The sequence below is a fragment of the Triticum aestivum genome, chromosome 4A (genome assembly GCF_018294505.1).
Source record: "Triticum aestivum cultivar Chinese Spring chromosome 4A, IWGSC CS RefSeq v2.1, whole genome shotgun sequence".
NCBI classification, from domain to species: Eukaryota; Viridiplantae; Streptophyta; class Magnoliopsida; order Poales; family Poaceae; genus Triticum; species Triticum aestivum.
This window is the reverse complement of record NC_057803.1, coordinates 111206242-111222006: the sequence shown is the minus strand read 5'-3', so window position 1 is coordinate 111222006 and position 15765 is coordinate 111206242. Positions and strand designations below refer to the sequence as shown.

At 47.0% G+C, this 15765-nt stretch overlaps 1 protein-coding gene across 1 annotated transcript; it reads left to right on the top strand.

Moving 5' to 3' along the window:
* The first annotated feature begins 9206 nt into the window (after positions 1–9206).
* LOC123085468 (THO complex subunit 4A) lies at positions 9207–11685 on the top strand. The gene is made up of 5 exons (XM_044507102.1): positions 9207–9533; positions 9652–9795; positions 10334–10402; positions 10481–10659; positions 11127–11685. Exons 1-5 carry the CDS (start codon positions 9342–9344, stop codon positions 11329–11331), a joined length of 789 nt encoding a protein of 262 aa, XP_044363037.1. The 5' UTR covers positions 9207–9341; the 3' UTR covers positions 11332–11685.
* Positions 11686–15765: the final 4080 nt, after the last annotated feature.

The window sequence follows — 15765 nt, the reverse complement described above, 5'->3', positions numbered from 1 at the left end:
TCCACTTTGTCTCCCGCCCAATCAGAATCTGAATACCCTACAAGCTTGAAGTTTGCTCCTCTTGGGTACCATAAGCCAAAGTTTGGGGTATGAGCCAAATATCGAAAGATTCGTTTGACCGCCACATAGTGACTTTCCTTAGGTGCAGCTTGAAACCGTGCACAAATTCCCACACTCAACATGATATCCGGTCTAGATGCACAAAGGTAGAGCAAGGAGCCTATCATGGAACGATATACCTTTTGATCCACCGCTTTACCATTGGGATCTATGTCAAGTTGGCACTTGGTGGGCATTGGAGTGGAAGCCGGCTTGACATCACTTAGCTTGAATCTCTTGAGCATGTCTTGAGTGTATTTAGCTTGGTTGATGAAGGTTCCTTCTCTTCTTTGCTTCACTTCGAACCCTAGAAAGAACTTCAACTCTCCCATGGAAGACATCTCGAACTTTGAGGTCATGAGAGCGGCAAATTCCTCATTGAAAGCTTTGTTAGGGGAACCAAAGATAATATCATCAACATATAATTGGCACACAAACAACTCCCCTTTGACCTTCTTAGTAAAAAGAGTGGGGTCGATTAGCCCAACTTCAAAACCACGGTCTTGTAACAACTCGGTAAGGTGGTCATACCACGCACGTGGGGCTTGTTTAAGGCCATAGAGTGCCTTATCGAGTTGATACACATGATCGGGAAAGTAGGGATCCTCGAACCCGGGGTGTTGCTTGACAGAAACCAATTCATTAATGGGGCCATTAAGAAAAGCACTCTTCACATCCATTTGTTGTAACTTAAAATTATGATGAGAAGCATATGCAATCAACATGGCGAATGGATTCAAGACGAGCAACGGGGAGCAAAGGTTTCACCGTAGTCGATACCCTCGACTTGGGAGTAGCCTTGTGCTACCAAATGAGCCTTGTTGCGAATGATAATCCCATGGGCATCTTGCTTGTTCTTGAATATCCACTTGGTTCCAATGACATTGTGGTTCCCCGTCGGTCTTGGCACCAATCTCTACACTTTGTTGCGCTCGAAGTTGTTGAGTTCTTCATGCATGGCATTGAGCCAATCCGGATCTTCGAGCGCCTCATAGACCTTGTGGGGTTCGACACAAGAGACAAACGCGTGATGCTCACAATAGTTTGCTAATTTTCTACGAGTGCTTACCCCCTTTCTTAAGCTTCCAAGCACATTCATCATGAGATGATCCTTGGTGGAGAGCTTGGAAGCAACCTTGGCGGCACGACGCTCCAATTCCTCCTCAGGGGTGAGACGAGGAGTGGTCACTTGATCATCTTGAGCGTCGTCTTGAGCTTGTTCTTGTTCTTGAACTTGCTCGGAGGAGAGAACTTGACCTTGGGCATCACTTGATGTGTCAACACCATCTTGAGCATGATCTTGCCCTTGGTCATGTTCTTGAGGATGAGGGCCTTCATGTTGTTCTTCGGAAGCGTGTGGGCCTTGGGTTGGTGATGGTTCCACTTGAGTGGAGCATTGTCCTTCTCCTTCGGCCACAAGGGGTTCCTCAATGGGTAGGATAAAACCAACACCCATTCTTCTTATGGCTTGAGGAGGAATTTCATCACCTACATCACATGTGCCACTTTGCTCCACTTGGGAGTTGTTATTCTCATCAAACTCCACGTTACACGTCTCCTCAATAAGTCTCGTGGATTTATTGAGGACACGGTAAGCATGAGAGTTTGTAGCATAACCAACAAATATGCCCTCATAAGCTCTACCCTCAAATTTAGACAACCGAACACCTTTCTTGAGAATGAAACACTTACACCCGAACACCCAAAAGTACTTGAGGTTGGGCTTATTACCGGTGAGTATCTCATATGGAGTCTTGTTCAAGCCCTTGCGGAGGTAGAGCCGATTGGATGCATGGCACGCGGTGTTGATGGCTTCGGCCCAAAAGTTGTACAGAGACTTGAACTCCGCCATCATGGTCCTTGCCGCATCCATCAACGTCCGGTTCTTCCTCTCCGCAACACTGTTTTGTTGAGGGGTGTAAGGTGCGGAATATTGATGCTTGATCCCCTCATCACTAAGAAACTCATCCAAGGTGTAGTTCTTGAACTCGGTGCCGTTGTCACTTCTTATTGTCAAGATCTTTGCATTTGGTTGACATTGTGCTTCATTTGCAAAGTCAATGACGGTTTGTTGGGTCACGCTCTTCTTCTTGAAGAAATACACCCAAGTGTATCTTGAGTAGTCATCCACAGCACCAAGCAATACTTCCTACCCCCAAGACTATCGAAGGATGGAGGCCCAAAGAGGTCCAAGTGAAGGAGCTCCAAAGGCCTCTTTGAGTAAATGATAGTCGTGGGAGGGTGAGCCTTCTCATGTAGCTTTCCTTCGATACAACCACTGCAAGCACGATCTTTAGCAAAACTAACATTCGTTAGTCCATGGACATGGTCCCCCTTGAGAAGACTTTGCAAAGATCTCATATTGACATGGGCTAGACAGCGATGCCAAAGCCATCCCACATCAACTTTAGCCATTAGGCATGTCGCGGTCTTAGTGGGTCGCTCCGAAAAGTTAATCACATATAGACTGTTCTCGACATGCCCAACAAAGGCTACTTTAAGAGTCTTGCTCCACAAGAGGGCCATGGTATCGATATCAAAGAAAGTGGCAAAGCCCATGATTGCAAGTTGACGAACGGAAAGTAAATTGTATGCAAGGGACTCAACAAGCATGACCTTCTCGATCATGAGATCATGAGAGATGACCACCTTGCCAAGTCCCAATACCTTAGAAGATGAGGCGTCACCCCACTCGACATTGGTGGGCATAGATGGAATCTTGTGCACGTCCACCACCAAGTCCTTGCTTCCGGTCATATGATTTGTAGCTCTGCTATCGAGCAACCATGATCCCCCACCGGAAGCAAACACCTACAAGAGATCAATGCTTGGTTTTAGGTACCCATTTTGTAATGGGTCCTTTGATGTTAGTAACAAGGGTCTTTGGAACCCAAATAGACCATTCAATGTATTCATGAGGAGAACCAACGAATTTGGCATATGCATGCCCATCACTAGCACGACATAACATATAAGAAGGATTAAAGTCGCCGGCTTTGATGAGAGGAGTGGCATTGCCCTTTTTGACAGCGCCACCCTTCGCATTGTTCTTCTTATCCTTGGAAGCACTCTCTCCCTCCTTCACAAAGGTTTGCATGAGGGGAGGAGGTCGTTTGATCTTGTCATTCTTCTTCTTGTTCTTGGACTCGGGCACGTACCCCACCCCTTCCTTGGCCACAACTCCCTTTTGGTTGATCAAGAGGTCGTTGAGGTTCTTCTTGCCTTGTATGCAAGTCGCAAGACCTCTCTCAAGTTGCCCCTTTAGCTTAGCTTTCTCCTCAACAAGATGCACATGCTCACAACACGGGTTAGTAGCATTTGCATTATCAATTAACATCATACGAGGAAAAGTGGCTTTTTCCTTGGTTAGCTTTACTTGAAGTTGATCATGAGACTCTTTGAGGCTAGCATGAGCACCCTTCAAGACCTTGTGAGCCTTGTCATAGATCAAACTCCTCTTTGAGTCTAGCAAGATCAACCTCAAGTTTGGCCTTCTCGGAGTTTAGCACATGAGAAGCAATGAGAACATGATCATAATCTTTCTTTAACTTAGCATGGTCAACGTTGTGTGACTCCTCAAGAGCCAAATGAAGACCATGCTCTTCCTCAAGAGCATTGGAAAGATCCGAAATCTCATCGGCATAGTCACGACTATGCCCTTCCATCTTAGTGATGGTATCTTCGTGAGCCTCGATCATGTCATTGGCTTCACCAAGTTGTTCCAAGAGAGCAACAAAGTGCTTCTTGGATTTACCCTTAAGTTTTCCCATAAAGGCCTCAAACTCATTTGCCTCCACATTAGCTCCCTCATGTTCATCAATGCTATCCGTCGAAGAAGGATGATTAATGATGGTAGTTTTGATGTTGGGGGTTACCTTGTTGGTGGCTTTAGCCATGAGGTACCTGGCGATGATGCTCTCATTGGGTGAGTCGAAGAGAGACACCCGTGGAGTCGTCGCAATGGCAACTGAGGCCATGGAAGCCAACTCACCATCTTCATTATCGTCATCATCCTCATTGTACTCTTCTTGTACCACCAATGCCTTGGGAGGAGTCTTCTTGGTGAAGTTGCTCTTGTTGTGGAACGGCTTGGCCTTGTCCTTTCGGATGAGCTTGCCACCATTGTCTTCCCTCTTCTCATACGGGCACTCCGCAACAAAATGACTCACATTGCCACAATTGTAGCAAGTCCTTACACGTTGCTTGCTCTTCGTGCCACTTGAGTTGTTTTTGTTAAAGTTTGGCCTCGAGTTTTTCTTGCTCCAAAATTGCCTTGAAGCGAGTGCCATGTGTTCATGATATGCATACTTTGTATCTTCGGGGTTGCTCTTCTCTTCTTCCTCTTCTTCTTCTTCAACGGAGAGCTTGGCCTTCAATGCAAGGTTGGGCTTCTTTGCCCTTTGAGAATGAAGCACCACATTGTCGGCGGTCTTGTCCAAAATGTTCATGGCCACAAACTCATCCAACACTTCGCTTGAGGTCAAAGTGTGGAACTCCGGTCTTTGACGAATGACGGAGGCCATGGCCTTGTGGTAGGGCATCATTGCCTTGAGGAATTTGCGCTTGATCCAATTGTCATCCGTGTCCTTGCTCCCGTGATCTCGGAGTGAGACCACGAGTTTGGTTACTCTCCGATAAAGCTCACGAGGTTCTTCATCTTCTTTCATTGCAAACTCATCGGCCTCATCTTGCACCACTTCATAGCTGGAGCGTTGAATGCTTGCGCTTCCCCGGTAGAGAGAGACAACACAAAGCCATGCGTCTTTGGCCAAGGCGAAGGGCCAAAGATGAGGTAGGTCTCGGGTGGGATTGCATCTTGAATGATGAAGAGAGCATTCTCATTGAATTGATCATCCGCGTCTTCTCGAGGAGTGAAGTTACTTGGATCATGCGGATAGAAACCTTCTTCAATGATTCTCCAAAGATTAGTGTTCACATGATTTAAATGACGTTTAAAGCGGTAAACCCAAGAATCAAAGTCCTCATTTTTTACAATCTTAGGGGGAGGACCGGCATGATTCAAATGAGTGGAAGGAACCGGTCCACCATAAACAAGTGGTGGTTCCACATGAGCAAAGATACCGGTGCCATTCTTACCACTAGAAGAAGGAGCCTTTTCACTACTAGCTTCCCCCTTATCGGAGATAGCATCCGTCACCTTGTCGGTGGGATTACCCACTTTCAACGGTGCGGTGGATAGTTTAAGCCCTTCAAGGAATTTAGTAAAAATGCTTTCAACCTCAGGTTTTCAATGTCTCCAAGGCCACATTGAACTCCTCACGAGAGACCGAGGTTTCCCCATCGCCCGTAGACGAGATCGGATTCACACCGGAGTGTTCCTCCACACCGTCTACGGTATCAACCATACTCTTCGGACGGTAAAGTCCTTAACAAAAAGACGAGGCTCTGATACCAATTGAAAGGATCGATATGGTTGACTAGAGGGGGGTGAATATGCAACTAACAATTTTTTGTTTTTCTTTAACAATTTAAACTTTGCATCAAAGTAGGTTGTCTAGATATGCAACTAGGTGAGCAACCTATATGATGCAACAAGGATAGGAACACAAGCAAGCAAGAGATATGACACAAATATGCTTGCACAAGTAAAGGCACGAGATAACCAAGAGTGGAGACGGTGGAGACGAGGATGTGTTATCGAAATTCTTTCCCTTTGAGGGGAAGTACGTCTCCGTTGGAGCGGTGTGGAGTCACAATGCTCCCCAAGAAGCCACTAGGGCCACCGTATTCTCCTCACGCCCTCACACAATGCGAGATGCCGTGATTCCACTATTGGTGCCCTTGGAGGCGGCGACCGAACCTTTACAAACAAGGTTGGGGCAATCTCCACAACTCAATTGGAGGCTCCCAACGACACCACGAAGCTTCACCACAATGGACTATGGCTCCGCGGTGACCTCACCCGTCTAGGATGCTCAAACACCCAAGAGTAATAAGATCCGCAAGGGATTAGTGGGGGGAATCAAATTTCTCTTGGTGGAAGTGTGGATCGAGGCCTTCTCAACCACTCCCGAGCAAATCAACAAGTTTGATTGGCTAGGGAGTGAGATCGGGCAAAAATGAAGCTTAGAGCAACAATGGAGCTTAGGGTTGGAAGAGATAAGTCAACGGGGAAGAAGGAGACCCCTTATATAGTGAGGGACAAAGATCCAACCGTTATCCACCTACCAGCCCGCGGCCAGCAGTACTACCGCACCAGACAAGCGGTACTACCATGGGGCCACGCGGTACTTCCGCTTGCTGCCAAGCGGTACTACCACAAGTTCACGCGGTGCAACCGTGCAGGCCCGCGGTACTACCGTTGCAGCAGCAACGGCTAGGGCAGACCTATGGCACAAGTGCTGAGGGTGGTACTTCCGCGGGCGTGGTACTACCGCTCCCCCTTGCGGTACTACCGCAAGGCAGGAATCCCCTAGCATGGGAAGAGAGAGGATAAGGAAACAACCGTGCCTACTTCCGCTGAAAAACGGAAGAAGCAAAAACCCGACACAGTACTACCGTAGAGGGGCGGTACTACCGCATGGCAGCTGAGCACGGTACTACCGCGGAATGAAAGCGGTACTCCCGTGGTAGGCGCGGATGTAAAAAATTACATCCGCCCCTACTACCGTGGGGGAGTGGTACTAGCCTGGTGGGCCACGGTAGTGCAGCTTCAGGAGAGCGGTACTACCGTGGGCACCTGCGGTACTACCGCGCCGCAACACAGTACTACCGCTGGTGCCTACGGTACTACCGCTCACCTGGGAGCAGTACTATCGCAGGCCAACACAGCAGCCAGAAACAAGGTGACGAGATAAACAACAGAGGAAGCTCCAAGGTGCAAGGGAAAGGAGGGGACAAGGAAGAAACGTGTACGTGATGATTCCACCCAAACCTTTCCGACGCGGACCCCCTCTTAATAGTACGGCTTTCCTACGACTCAAATCCACCAAAAAGAAACATAGAAAAGACGACGTCTTCAACAGTCTTCGAGGGGCACCCAACCGTCTTGTGCCTAGCGATGAAATGTCTGGGATACTCAAGGCACACGATTAGTCCGCAAACGCGTTGTCATCAATCACCAAAACACCTTAGGGATAAATATGCCCTTACACCAGTGGCCTGCGCGGGGCATCTAAAGCTCCATGCCCAACTGCGCTGGCCCTTCACGGGTCGTGCCTTCCCCGGTGAGGCGACGGGGCGAGTAGTGGCGCCCGTCACCATCGTCCCCTGCTCCTCCCAGAAGACGATCGTTGCTCGTGCCGGCACCGCCGAGTTTGCGTCATGATTCCCGAAGTCGGAGGCAAGGCCATCGACCCAGGTCTATCTAGTCCGGCTGCGTGCTGTGCAAATTTGCGTCGGTTGCCATGACTCAGAGGACGAGCTTATCTGTGGCGTCATTCACCAATTGTTGACCATGTCCGAGAAGGACACATGCCGCAAAATGTTAAGGCATTGCGGCTTGGCCTCGAGGAGTCCGAACGCCACGCCAAGGAGAAGGCGGTCATTGCGCACAGAAGCTGTGCGGCTTGCCAAGGAGCAGGCCGCCCCGCTCAGTGTCTGGATGGGCTCCCCTCGTTGTCCTTGCCCTCCAGTGGCACCTCCAGAGGGCCTAGTACCGTCGCACCGGAGATGCCAAAAGGGGAAGGGGCCGGCAAGGAAGCGCTCCATGCTATTTTTGCGGGAATAAAACTTATATTACTCATCAACGATTGATACATTTTGAGGCACATAACTGTGCAACACATGGGGGGCTGCACCTAGCCATATGTCAGTACGAATATGTAATCTAGCAAATTTTGCCAAAAAAATGTCTCACTGTATTCTGACTACGATGTACATGAGTAATACATGCTTTCCTCTCTAAGCGCTTCTTTTTAATCTCTTGGACCAAGAAAGCAAATCTCGATCTATCTGGCTTCTCACTTTTCACCACATAAATGGTCTCCAAACAATTAGTTTCAACTTGAAGAGTTAGATTGCTCCATTGCATAGGTAGTTGATTCCTTCCGACAATCCACAACCTGAAGCGTGAACTTCGATGAACTATCTAGTATGCTTCTAGTCGTAGTTGTCTAGTATGTTTCCCGCAAAAAAAGCAGTTGTCTAGTAGGTCAATCGAACTATCCATCTTTTGTGTATGTCCAATTTGTAATGATGAACCTGCTATGCCCGATGTTGTGCTATGATATCTATCTTCGTTGTATAAGATTGCATGGATGTAGGGGTTTTGGATATGCGAAAGACACATGTGACCAACGAACATAGACAAATGAGGAGTGGGAGGCCGTTGTGTGTGGACGCTAGCGCCCATCGATATATATGGGCTCATATTAGTCCAATGCGGTTGTAAATGGTCTAGTGTCATAGGCCCTGTTTGGTTCGGCTGTGGATTTCTAAAAGCAGCTGTGAAAAATCTACTGTAGAAAAACAACTGTGAAAAATTTGATGTGAAAAAGATGTAGGTCATTTGGCAACCCAGCTGATACAGCTTTTTTAGATTTTGGCCCGCAACGGAATCAGATTTTGGAAAGCACGTCCTGAGCTGCTTCCACTTTTGGTTCAGATTTTGACAGCGGATTTCTGGAATCAGATTCTGCTGGGTTCGCCCTTTGGTTTAGATTCTGCTGCGTGGCAGCGGAATCCGTCGATAAAAGCCGAACCAAACAAGGCCATAGTGTCATACGAAAGCCACTTTCATGGCCGCCTAAAGCTGCCGAGTTCAACTCGGAGAAGGCACGCCGCACGCGGAAGTCATATCCCGATTTGGATAGTTCTTTTTTTTTGAATTGTAAGTATAGTTCCGGTTAGTTTTCCCCACACAACAAAAAGGTCTTGTTTTTTCTTGAGCAGAACAAACAAGTTCTGCTTTTAAACTGGTTTGGCATAATGATGCGAAAAGAAAAAAACTGGTTTGCCATAATGGAATTTGTAGGAAGGGAGAACGAGCCCAGCAAGGTAGAGTCCGGTCCGACCGCGAAGGCCCGAACCGACCCAGCCAAAACAATCCCCGTCGCGCCCGCGTGGGTCGTGACTCGTGCGCCCCCACCCCACCTTACCACCACGCGTTCTCCCTACGCGTACTATTTTATCGCGCCCGCCTCCCGCAAAAATATCTCCCAAATTCCCCGACACACCACGACTTGGCAACCCTAATCAGCTTCCCCAACCAATTCGATTCCCCGTCGCCGAGCTCCCCCTCCCAACCCTAGCGCCAGATCCGCCCGCTCGCCCGCGCAGCCATGGCGGAGTCCCTCGACATGTCCCTCGAGGACATCATCAAGAGCAACAAGAAGGGCAACTCCTCGTCCGGCGGGGGTGGCCGCCGCCGCGAGGGTCGCCGCGGATCTGCCGCCGCCGCCGGAGGCGTCGGCCCCAACAGGCGCGCCTTCAAGAGGTCGGGGAACAGGGCGGCGCCCTACCAGCCGCCGAAGGTACGAACGAATCGCACGGGCTATGCTTCGCGCCGTCGGCGGAGGATGGTCTTCCGCTTTCGCCGAGGCGGGGGAGGATGATCTGGTGGTTTTCTCACTCTGGTGTGACGCGATCCAGGCCCCGGAATCGGCGTGGCAGCACGACATGTACTCGGACGCCTCTGCGAGAGGCGGCGGCGGCGGGAGGGTCTCGGCTATCGAGACCGGCACCAAGCTCCTCATCACCAATTTGGACTTCGGCGTCTCAACCGAGGACCTCAAGGTATATACGTCGCCGGATCTACATGTCCAGTTGTTGCTCTCATGTAATTTGGCTGAGTAGTTGGTCTCAAAGAATCTCGTAGTTTCCCTGGATGTTGTATTAGTCGATCTATTTTATAGATCTGGCACAGACTCAGTACCATAACTGTGATTTGGTCGTGCTAGTAGCCTCGCGTTGTTGAATTTTCTTAGCTGTTTTTTTTTGAGAATTTCTTAGCTTGTTTCTGTGAGTAGGACTTTAGTTCTCAATTATAGTTAATTGTTAATGGTTGTTTGGAAGGGTGTGACCTCTTTACTGGCGTGGTTATGTTTTCAATTGCGCTGCCGTAGTCTCGATTTGATATGTTTAATTGATTTTTTTGCATCTTATTGCATACTTCATAAGTTGACAAAGTTGCTCACATGGAATCTTTTACTTGTTATGGTCTCTCAGTTTGTATATTTTACTTAAATGTTGATATGCTCTCTATAGAATGCTTTTTGCAGTTTCCTGTTCATACGGCATTGTTCCTGAGTTATTTTTTCTTTGAATGGTTCAGGAGCTTTTCTCCGAGCTGGGTGATGTGAAGCGATGCTTGATTCACTATGACCGAAGTGGGAGGTCTAAGGTACTGATCCAGCCTTATGTTTTTCTTTGTTCCATGTGTGTGTTCTGTGTGATGCCTAATATTACTTATGTTCTGTAGGGAACAGCTGAGGTTATATTTGCAAGGCGTGGTGATGCTGTTGCAGCGCTGAGGAAATACAACAATGTCCAACTTGATGGCAAGCCTATGAAAATAGAGATACTTGGGACTAACACTCCTACTGCTCCAGCCGCACTACCGACCAATAATGGAAGCTATGCTAGGAATGTTGCTAAGAGGTATGTTAGATTTGGCGCATTGCTTATTTGTGGATTCAGTTTATTGCAATTAAAGTATCTGAATTTGCCTGTTTGCTAGAATTGTTCATAAAGTCTTGTGTGATTTTAAATGTTGTGGATGGTGAATTGGTGATAATACAATTGCTATTATATATCTCAGAGGTGTTCCATTATATATCGCCCAATATTTCAGGAGACATTATATAACAGTGGGTGGTCGCCGTGTTGCAATGGGCATCACATTTAGTTTGTTCTTAGTTTGTAGGGGTATTAGCAGAAGTGAATTATGAATTTCATTTTCATGAATTCATCTTTTTCTACATAGTTAGCTGGTTAGGTTATCTAGCATATTAACCATGTTCTACCATTTTCCTGCTTTATTGAATGTTTATAGGTGCACCTTTTGTTGCTTTGTCTGTTAGCAGTAGATTTTCCCACCTTACCGTACACCACTTCATTTGTTACAGTGCACCAAGGGGTGTCTCAGCTAGTTTGCCACAGAACAGACCCCGTGCAAGGGGTGGGAGGGGTCGCCGTGGCGGTGGCGGAGGCAGTGGATCTGGCGGTCGTCGTGGGAAAGAGCGTAGTCAGCCAAGGTCTGCTGAAGAACTTGATGCTGAGTTGGAGAAGTACCATGCACAGGGTACGACGCCGATGCAGACCACCGAATAAATCGACATCTTTGCAGCCTTGATATTTCAACATGAAATTTGAAGGGGCGCCCCTTTGTTCCCGCTTTTTGTGCTACTATATGTTCAAGGGACAACAAAACCTTTTACTTGTCAGGTTCTTGGCTTACTGAATTGTATGGGTTATGTGTCTACATAGAACTAGAGTTGAATGGATACCGGTCAACCGGTGAACACTACTGTTATGAACATTACTTGATTGCCTTTAGTTTCTGCCTTCCTTGAGGAACGCAAGGACTAAGGACCACCCAAGTTGCTCCGCATGTGAAAGTTATTGAAGATGTATGAGGTGCTCACATTCCTTTGCCGCCAATCTATCATGAGGCTGAAATTCAGATGTGCCATGGTGATCAAGCTAAACCCTTATTTTGGGTGGTCTTTGGGCGTTGTTTCCCCGCTGAACGATCTTTTAAGCTTCAGCCATCTTTAGTAAGAGGTATGTTTCCCTATCTGTTTACATTTCTTCAGTTAGTTGGTATACTTTATTCATGGCTTTAATAATCATTTTCTCTCAAATTGCAGGTGGTTGCTACTCTTATGTTATTATTATGCTAGCATTGCTTTATTCTCTTGCCCATAGCAAAACCACATGCCAACTGGAGACGTTGTGTGATCTTCCTTCCCCAGGTGCTTAACAAGTTACCTGGTATGGTTATTGTGGCTTTGCTAATTGTGCTTCTTCATAAGCAAGGTGCAAATCTAGCAATATTCTCTTCACGTACCGAGTCACATGCCAGCTGGAGGGGTACTGTTCTTTTAGAAGTTTTGCGTGATCTTCCTTCTTCAGGGGTCAACAAAGTGTCTGATATGAGTATGGTGGATTCGCTAGTTGGGCTTCTTACTGAAGAAGCATTAAGGTGCAAATCTTGCTTTGCGATCTGTTAACAGTTAAGGGTTGCCAATTGGTTTGGTGGTGCACAGATTTCCCATTCGTTGGACGCCCCTTTGGCCCCTTGCAGCTGCTGACTTCATTTATGATGGTTGGGCCTTTCTGTTTGAAATTCAACTAGGCATCAAAGTACTATTTGGAACCCAACTAATCTGGCTGATCTATTCAACTATATCTTTATTCCTTGCTGGGGATCTGAAGCGTAGGTTCGAATTTTGCTGTTGGGTTGCATGATTGCAGATGAATGATGGCTTGCAGTTGGCCAATCAGCTTAAGAGTTTTTGGTGGCATGATAAACGGCATGATAAACCACCGAAGTACTGAGTTGCTTTTTTTCTGTTGTTTTAGTATTGTTTTGTTGCTGCTGCTATTGTTTGGAACTGCCATATAGATTGTGTTGTGTTGGATTTTATGCTTCTGAGGAAATGGCATTTCGCTGTGCTTCTTTTTTTGCCAGGAAATATTTTTTTTTCAGTGTTTATCTCTGTTATACAATGTGGCTTGCATCTGCGTTTTGCGGTTGAAGAGGTTTTCAGTTAGTGAGAACCTAAACGCTCTATGGATGACAGTCGCCGCCGAACTTTGGACGATTATGCCCCTTTTTGAAACGACAGTAGATTGGTAGCAGCTTTAGTTAGGCTGTCGCAGATTTTAAGTAGCACGACTGCCCAGGTGAAACTACCAATGCAGATAGCTAAATTCACAGTACGTTGAACGTACTTTCGAACCGAGTGCGAGTTGGTTTAGGTCCGAACTTTTTGGTTTCTTTACCCTGTGGGCCGAATGTAATTCTCATCTGGCCTCCCAGAGGCGTTAGCTCACAATGCAGGGAAAGAGAGCTTCACCAGGAAGAAATCCTGCGCTGAGATGGGGAAGAAGAGGCGCATCTGGAGCCGGCGTATGCATGCCTTCCCAAGTTCCCATCTCTCTTCGATCTTCAATATCGCCTGCCCTCCCTCCCGAATGCAACTGTTAGGATTTAATTAATCCTATTGATCCCTACTTTTCCTGATGAGGCGGTTGCCTCGCATCCCTTCAGTTACCCCTTCGGGGCCATCATCAATCTCTACTCCTAATAGACGAATCTCTACTCCTAATAGACGAGTTCGTAAGTCGTTCGTTCGTCCTCCAGTCGATCGACTTCCCCACCCCTGTCGATCCCCGCTCCGCCAAGCCTCACATGGGCCCAACCCAACAAGCCTATGACAGAAAGCCCATGTCGTCACATGCACGTCACTCGCCTGCTCCCATCCCTACCACGAACTGGCGGCGCGCTAGGGTTAGCGCCACCACCAGCCACACCCGCCGCTCGGCTCCTCGCCGGACACCCATGTGATCTCGTGCGCAGCTGCCACCTCGTCGCTGTCCTCGGCCATCTCTAGCACCGTCAACGCACCGCCGGCCGCCTCCCTCGCCAAGTCCCTGCTGCAAGCTCCCTGATCCCTCGCCACGCCGGTCTTCCTCCTCCTCCTTACCCACCTAGCTGACCTCTGCCGCGACGCCTAAACCCGCCTGCTGCGCAGCTCCTCGTTGCCATGGAGGGGTTCAACTCCAATCCCAACGTTCTTCATCTTCAAGGTTCAACTGTTCACGTTTGAAGATTTTCTATTTTGGGTGCGAGTTCATACTAATTGTACAATGATTCACGTAAGTTGGTGCCGATTTAATCTGGAAATTTGGAGCTTGTTTGGTTCAGTGCCTACCGCTGCCCTGCCAATTTTTTGGCGTTGACCGATGGGGTGGGCTGGCGTTTGGATTGCAGCCAAATTTTAGAATCCCGACCAATATTTTGGTCACCTGCTGCAACCTGTAATGATTCTGGCGACCGCGTGGTGGCGAGAACTTGGCGGCGAATTCGATGGCCAAAAAATTGGCATGCCAACGTTTTGGTAGGGCTCTTGTGGGCATCATCCAAACATGCCCTTGGTAATAGAAATCCCCCTCCTTTGACTCTGTTCGATTTTGCTAGCTATCCTTGTTGTAGATCATAGGGTTGTCATCTTCATATGTCATATGATATATAATTGATGCAAAATGCAGCTGACCCATCGTGTATCTGAAACCATTTATCTGTAGTTGTGTTCTTTTTGGTATATCTGAATATGACTAAAGATGTTTGAAGAAATGGATGGCCAAAACGGTGGTATCTTTGGCCAGATGACTGGACCATCTTCTATGATCCAGAGGAAGCACCTCTTGCACAGACATGTATATTTATTTGTGAATCCGATCCTAACAAGAGTATTTGACCTTTAACATTTTTCTGACAGAAAGTATGAGCACCTAAATTTCTTGGAATTTAATAGCTCCTAAAACAGATGTTTTGTCATAGTGAAGGAACCAGAGGGGAGGATATATAGGTATGCCCCGCCGCGACGCAACCCTTGATCCGTCTTCGGTCAATATTCTGTATGATCTGATCATACTGAACATGTATCTATTGCATCGCTACAAGCTGAACTCACCATGTACTGATTATATATCTCCCTGGTCACAATTAGATGGCTAATAATTTCATGCACACAATAGCAGATATTCAGAGATTTGGAATTGTTTTGTCGTCTTCTTTCTATGAAAGATAAGCATGAATGCAGCGATGGCAAACCTAAACATCGTTGCCAATTTTCTCTTTCACGGAGTAGGATAAATGTCATGGCAACAGCTGCAAACTGCAAAAACATTATTGTTACGGGGTGCACCATGTTTAACTGCCTCATGTTTGTTCTTCATTATTCCATATCAAAGTGATGTCGTCCAATGGGTATGTTCCTGTCTTATGTAGAAATTGCTTTCTGTGAGGCATGCCCTGAAGATGATACAATATCATTCCTCTTGGTGCCCGTGCTAATATAACTCTTATTTTGAAAAAAACAATTTCTTTGTATTTGGGAGCAGGATATTAGGTAGAAATCTTTTGGTGAACTGCAGATTTAAGCGTCTCTGGCGAGTTCTTTTCAGTCAGCTCCACCTCCCTTGGCGCTTGACCTAGCAGATGTGTGTGCGTGTGCAGATCACCCATGCCTCCACTACGCCACCTGCTGTTGGATGGCACTGGCCGTCCAAGCGTGTGGAACTGGAAGGACTGTCCATCATGGCGGCACAGCTCATCTCGGAGGAGAAAAGACCAAGGTCCTGCAGGTAACATCCCATCAACTACCTGTCTACTAAATAGAAAGCTTCCATCTTGATGTAATTTTCTGGATGTTAATCCTACTTGCTTGTTTGATAAACCTTGTCATATGCTTCATGTGAGGTTTCTTGTATTGATAGCAGGCAATGAGTTACTATATATGATATCATATTCCAAATACAATGATTGAACTCATCAGTTCAACAGATCCTACATAAAAGTTTTACTGATTTCTTGTGCAAGATCCTAAAACAGTTTACCATTTGATCCCTAGATTTTCTTATACTGTTGAAGTTTCTTCCTAATAAATATACAATATGTTTGGGGTTTATCTGAGTGCCTAGCATGGTGCAACAGTTATATTTTTCTTCAACGACGGTGAAAGAGCTATAACTTAT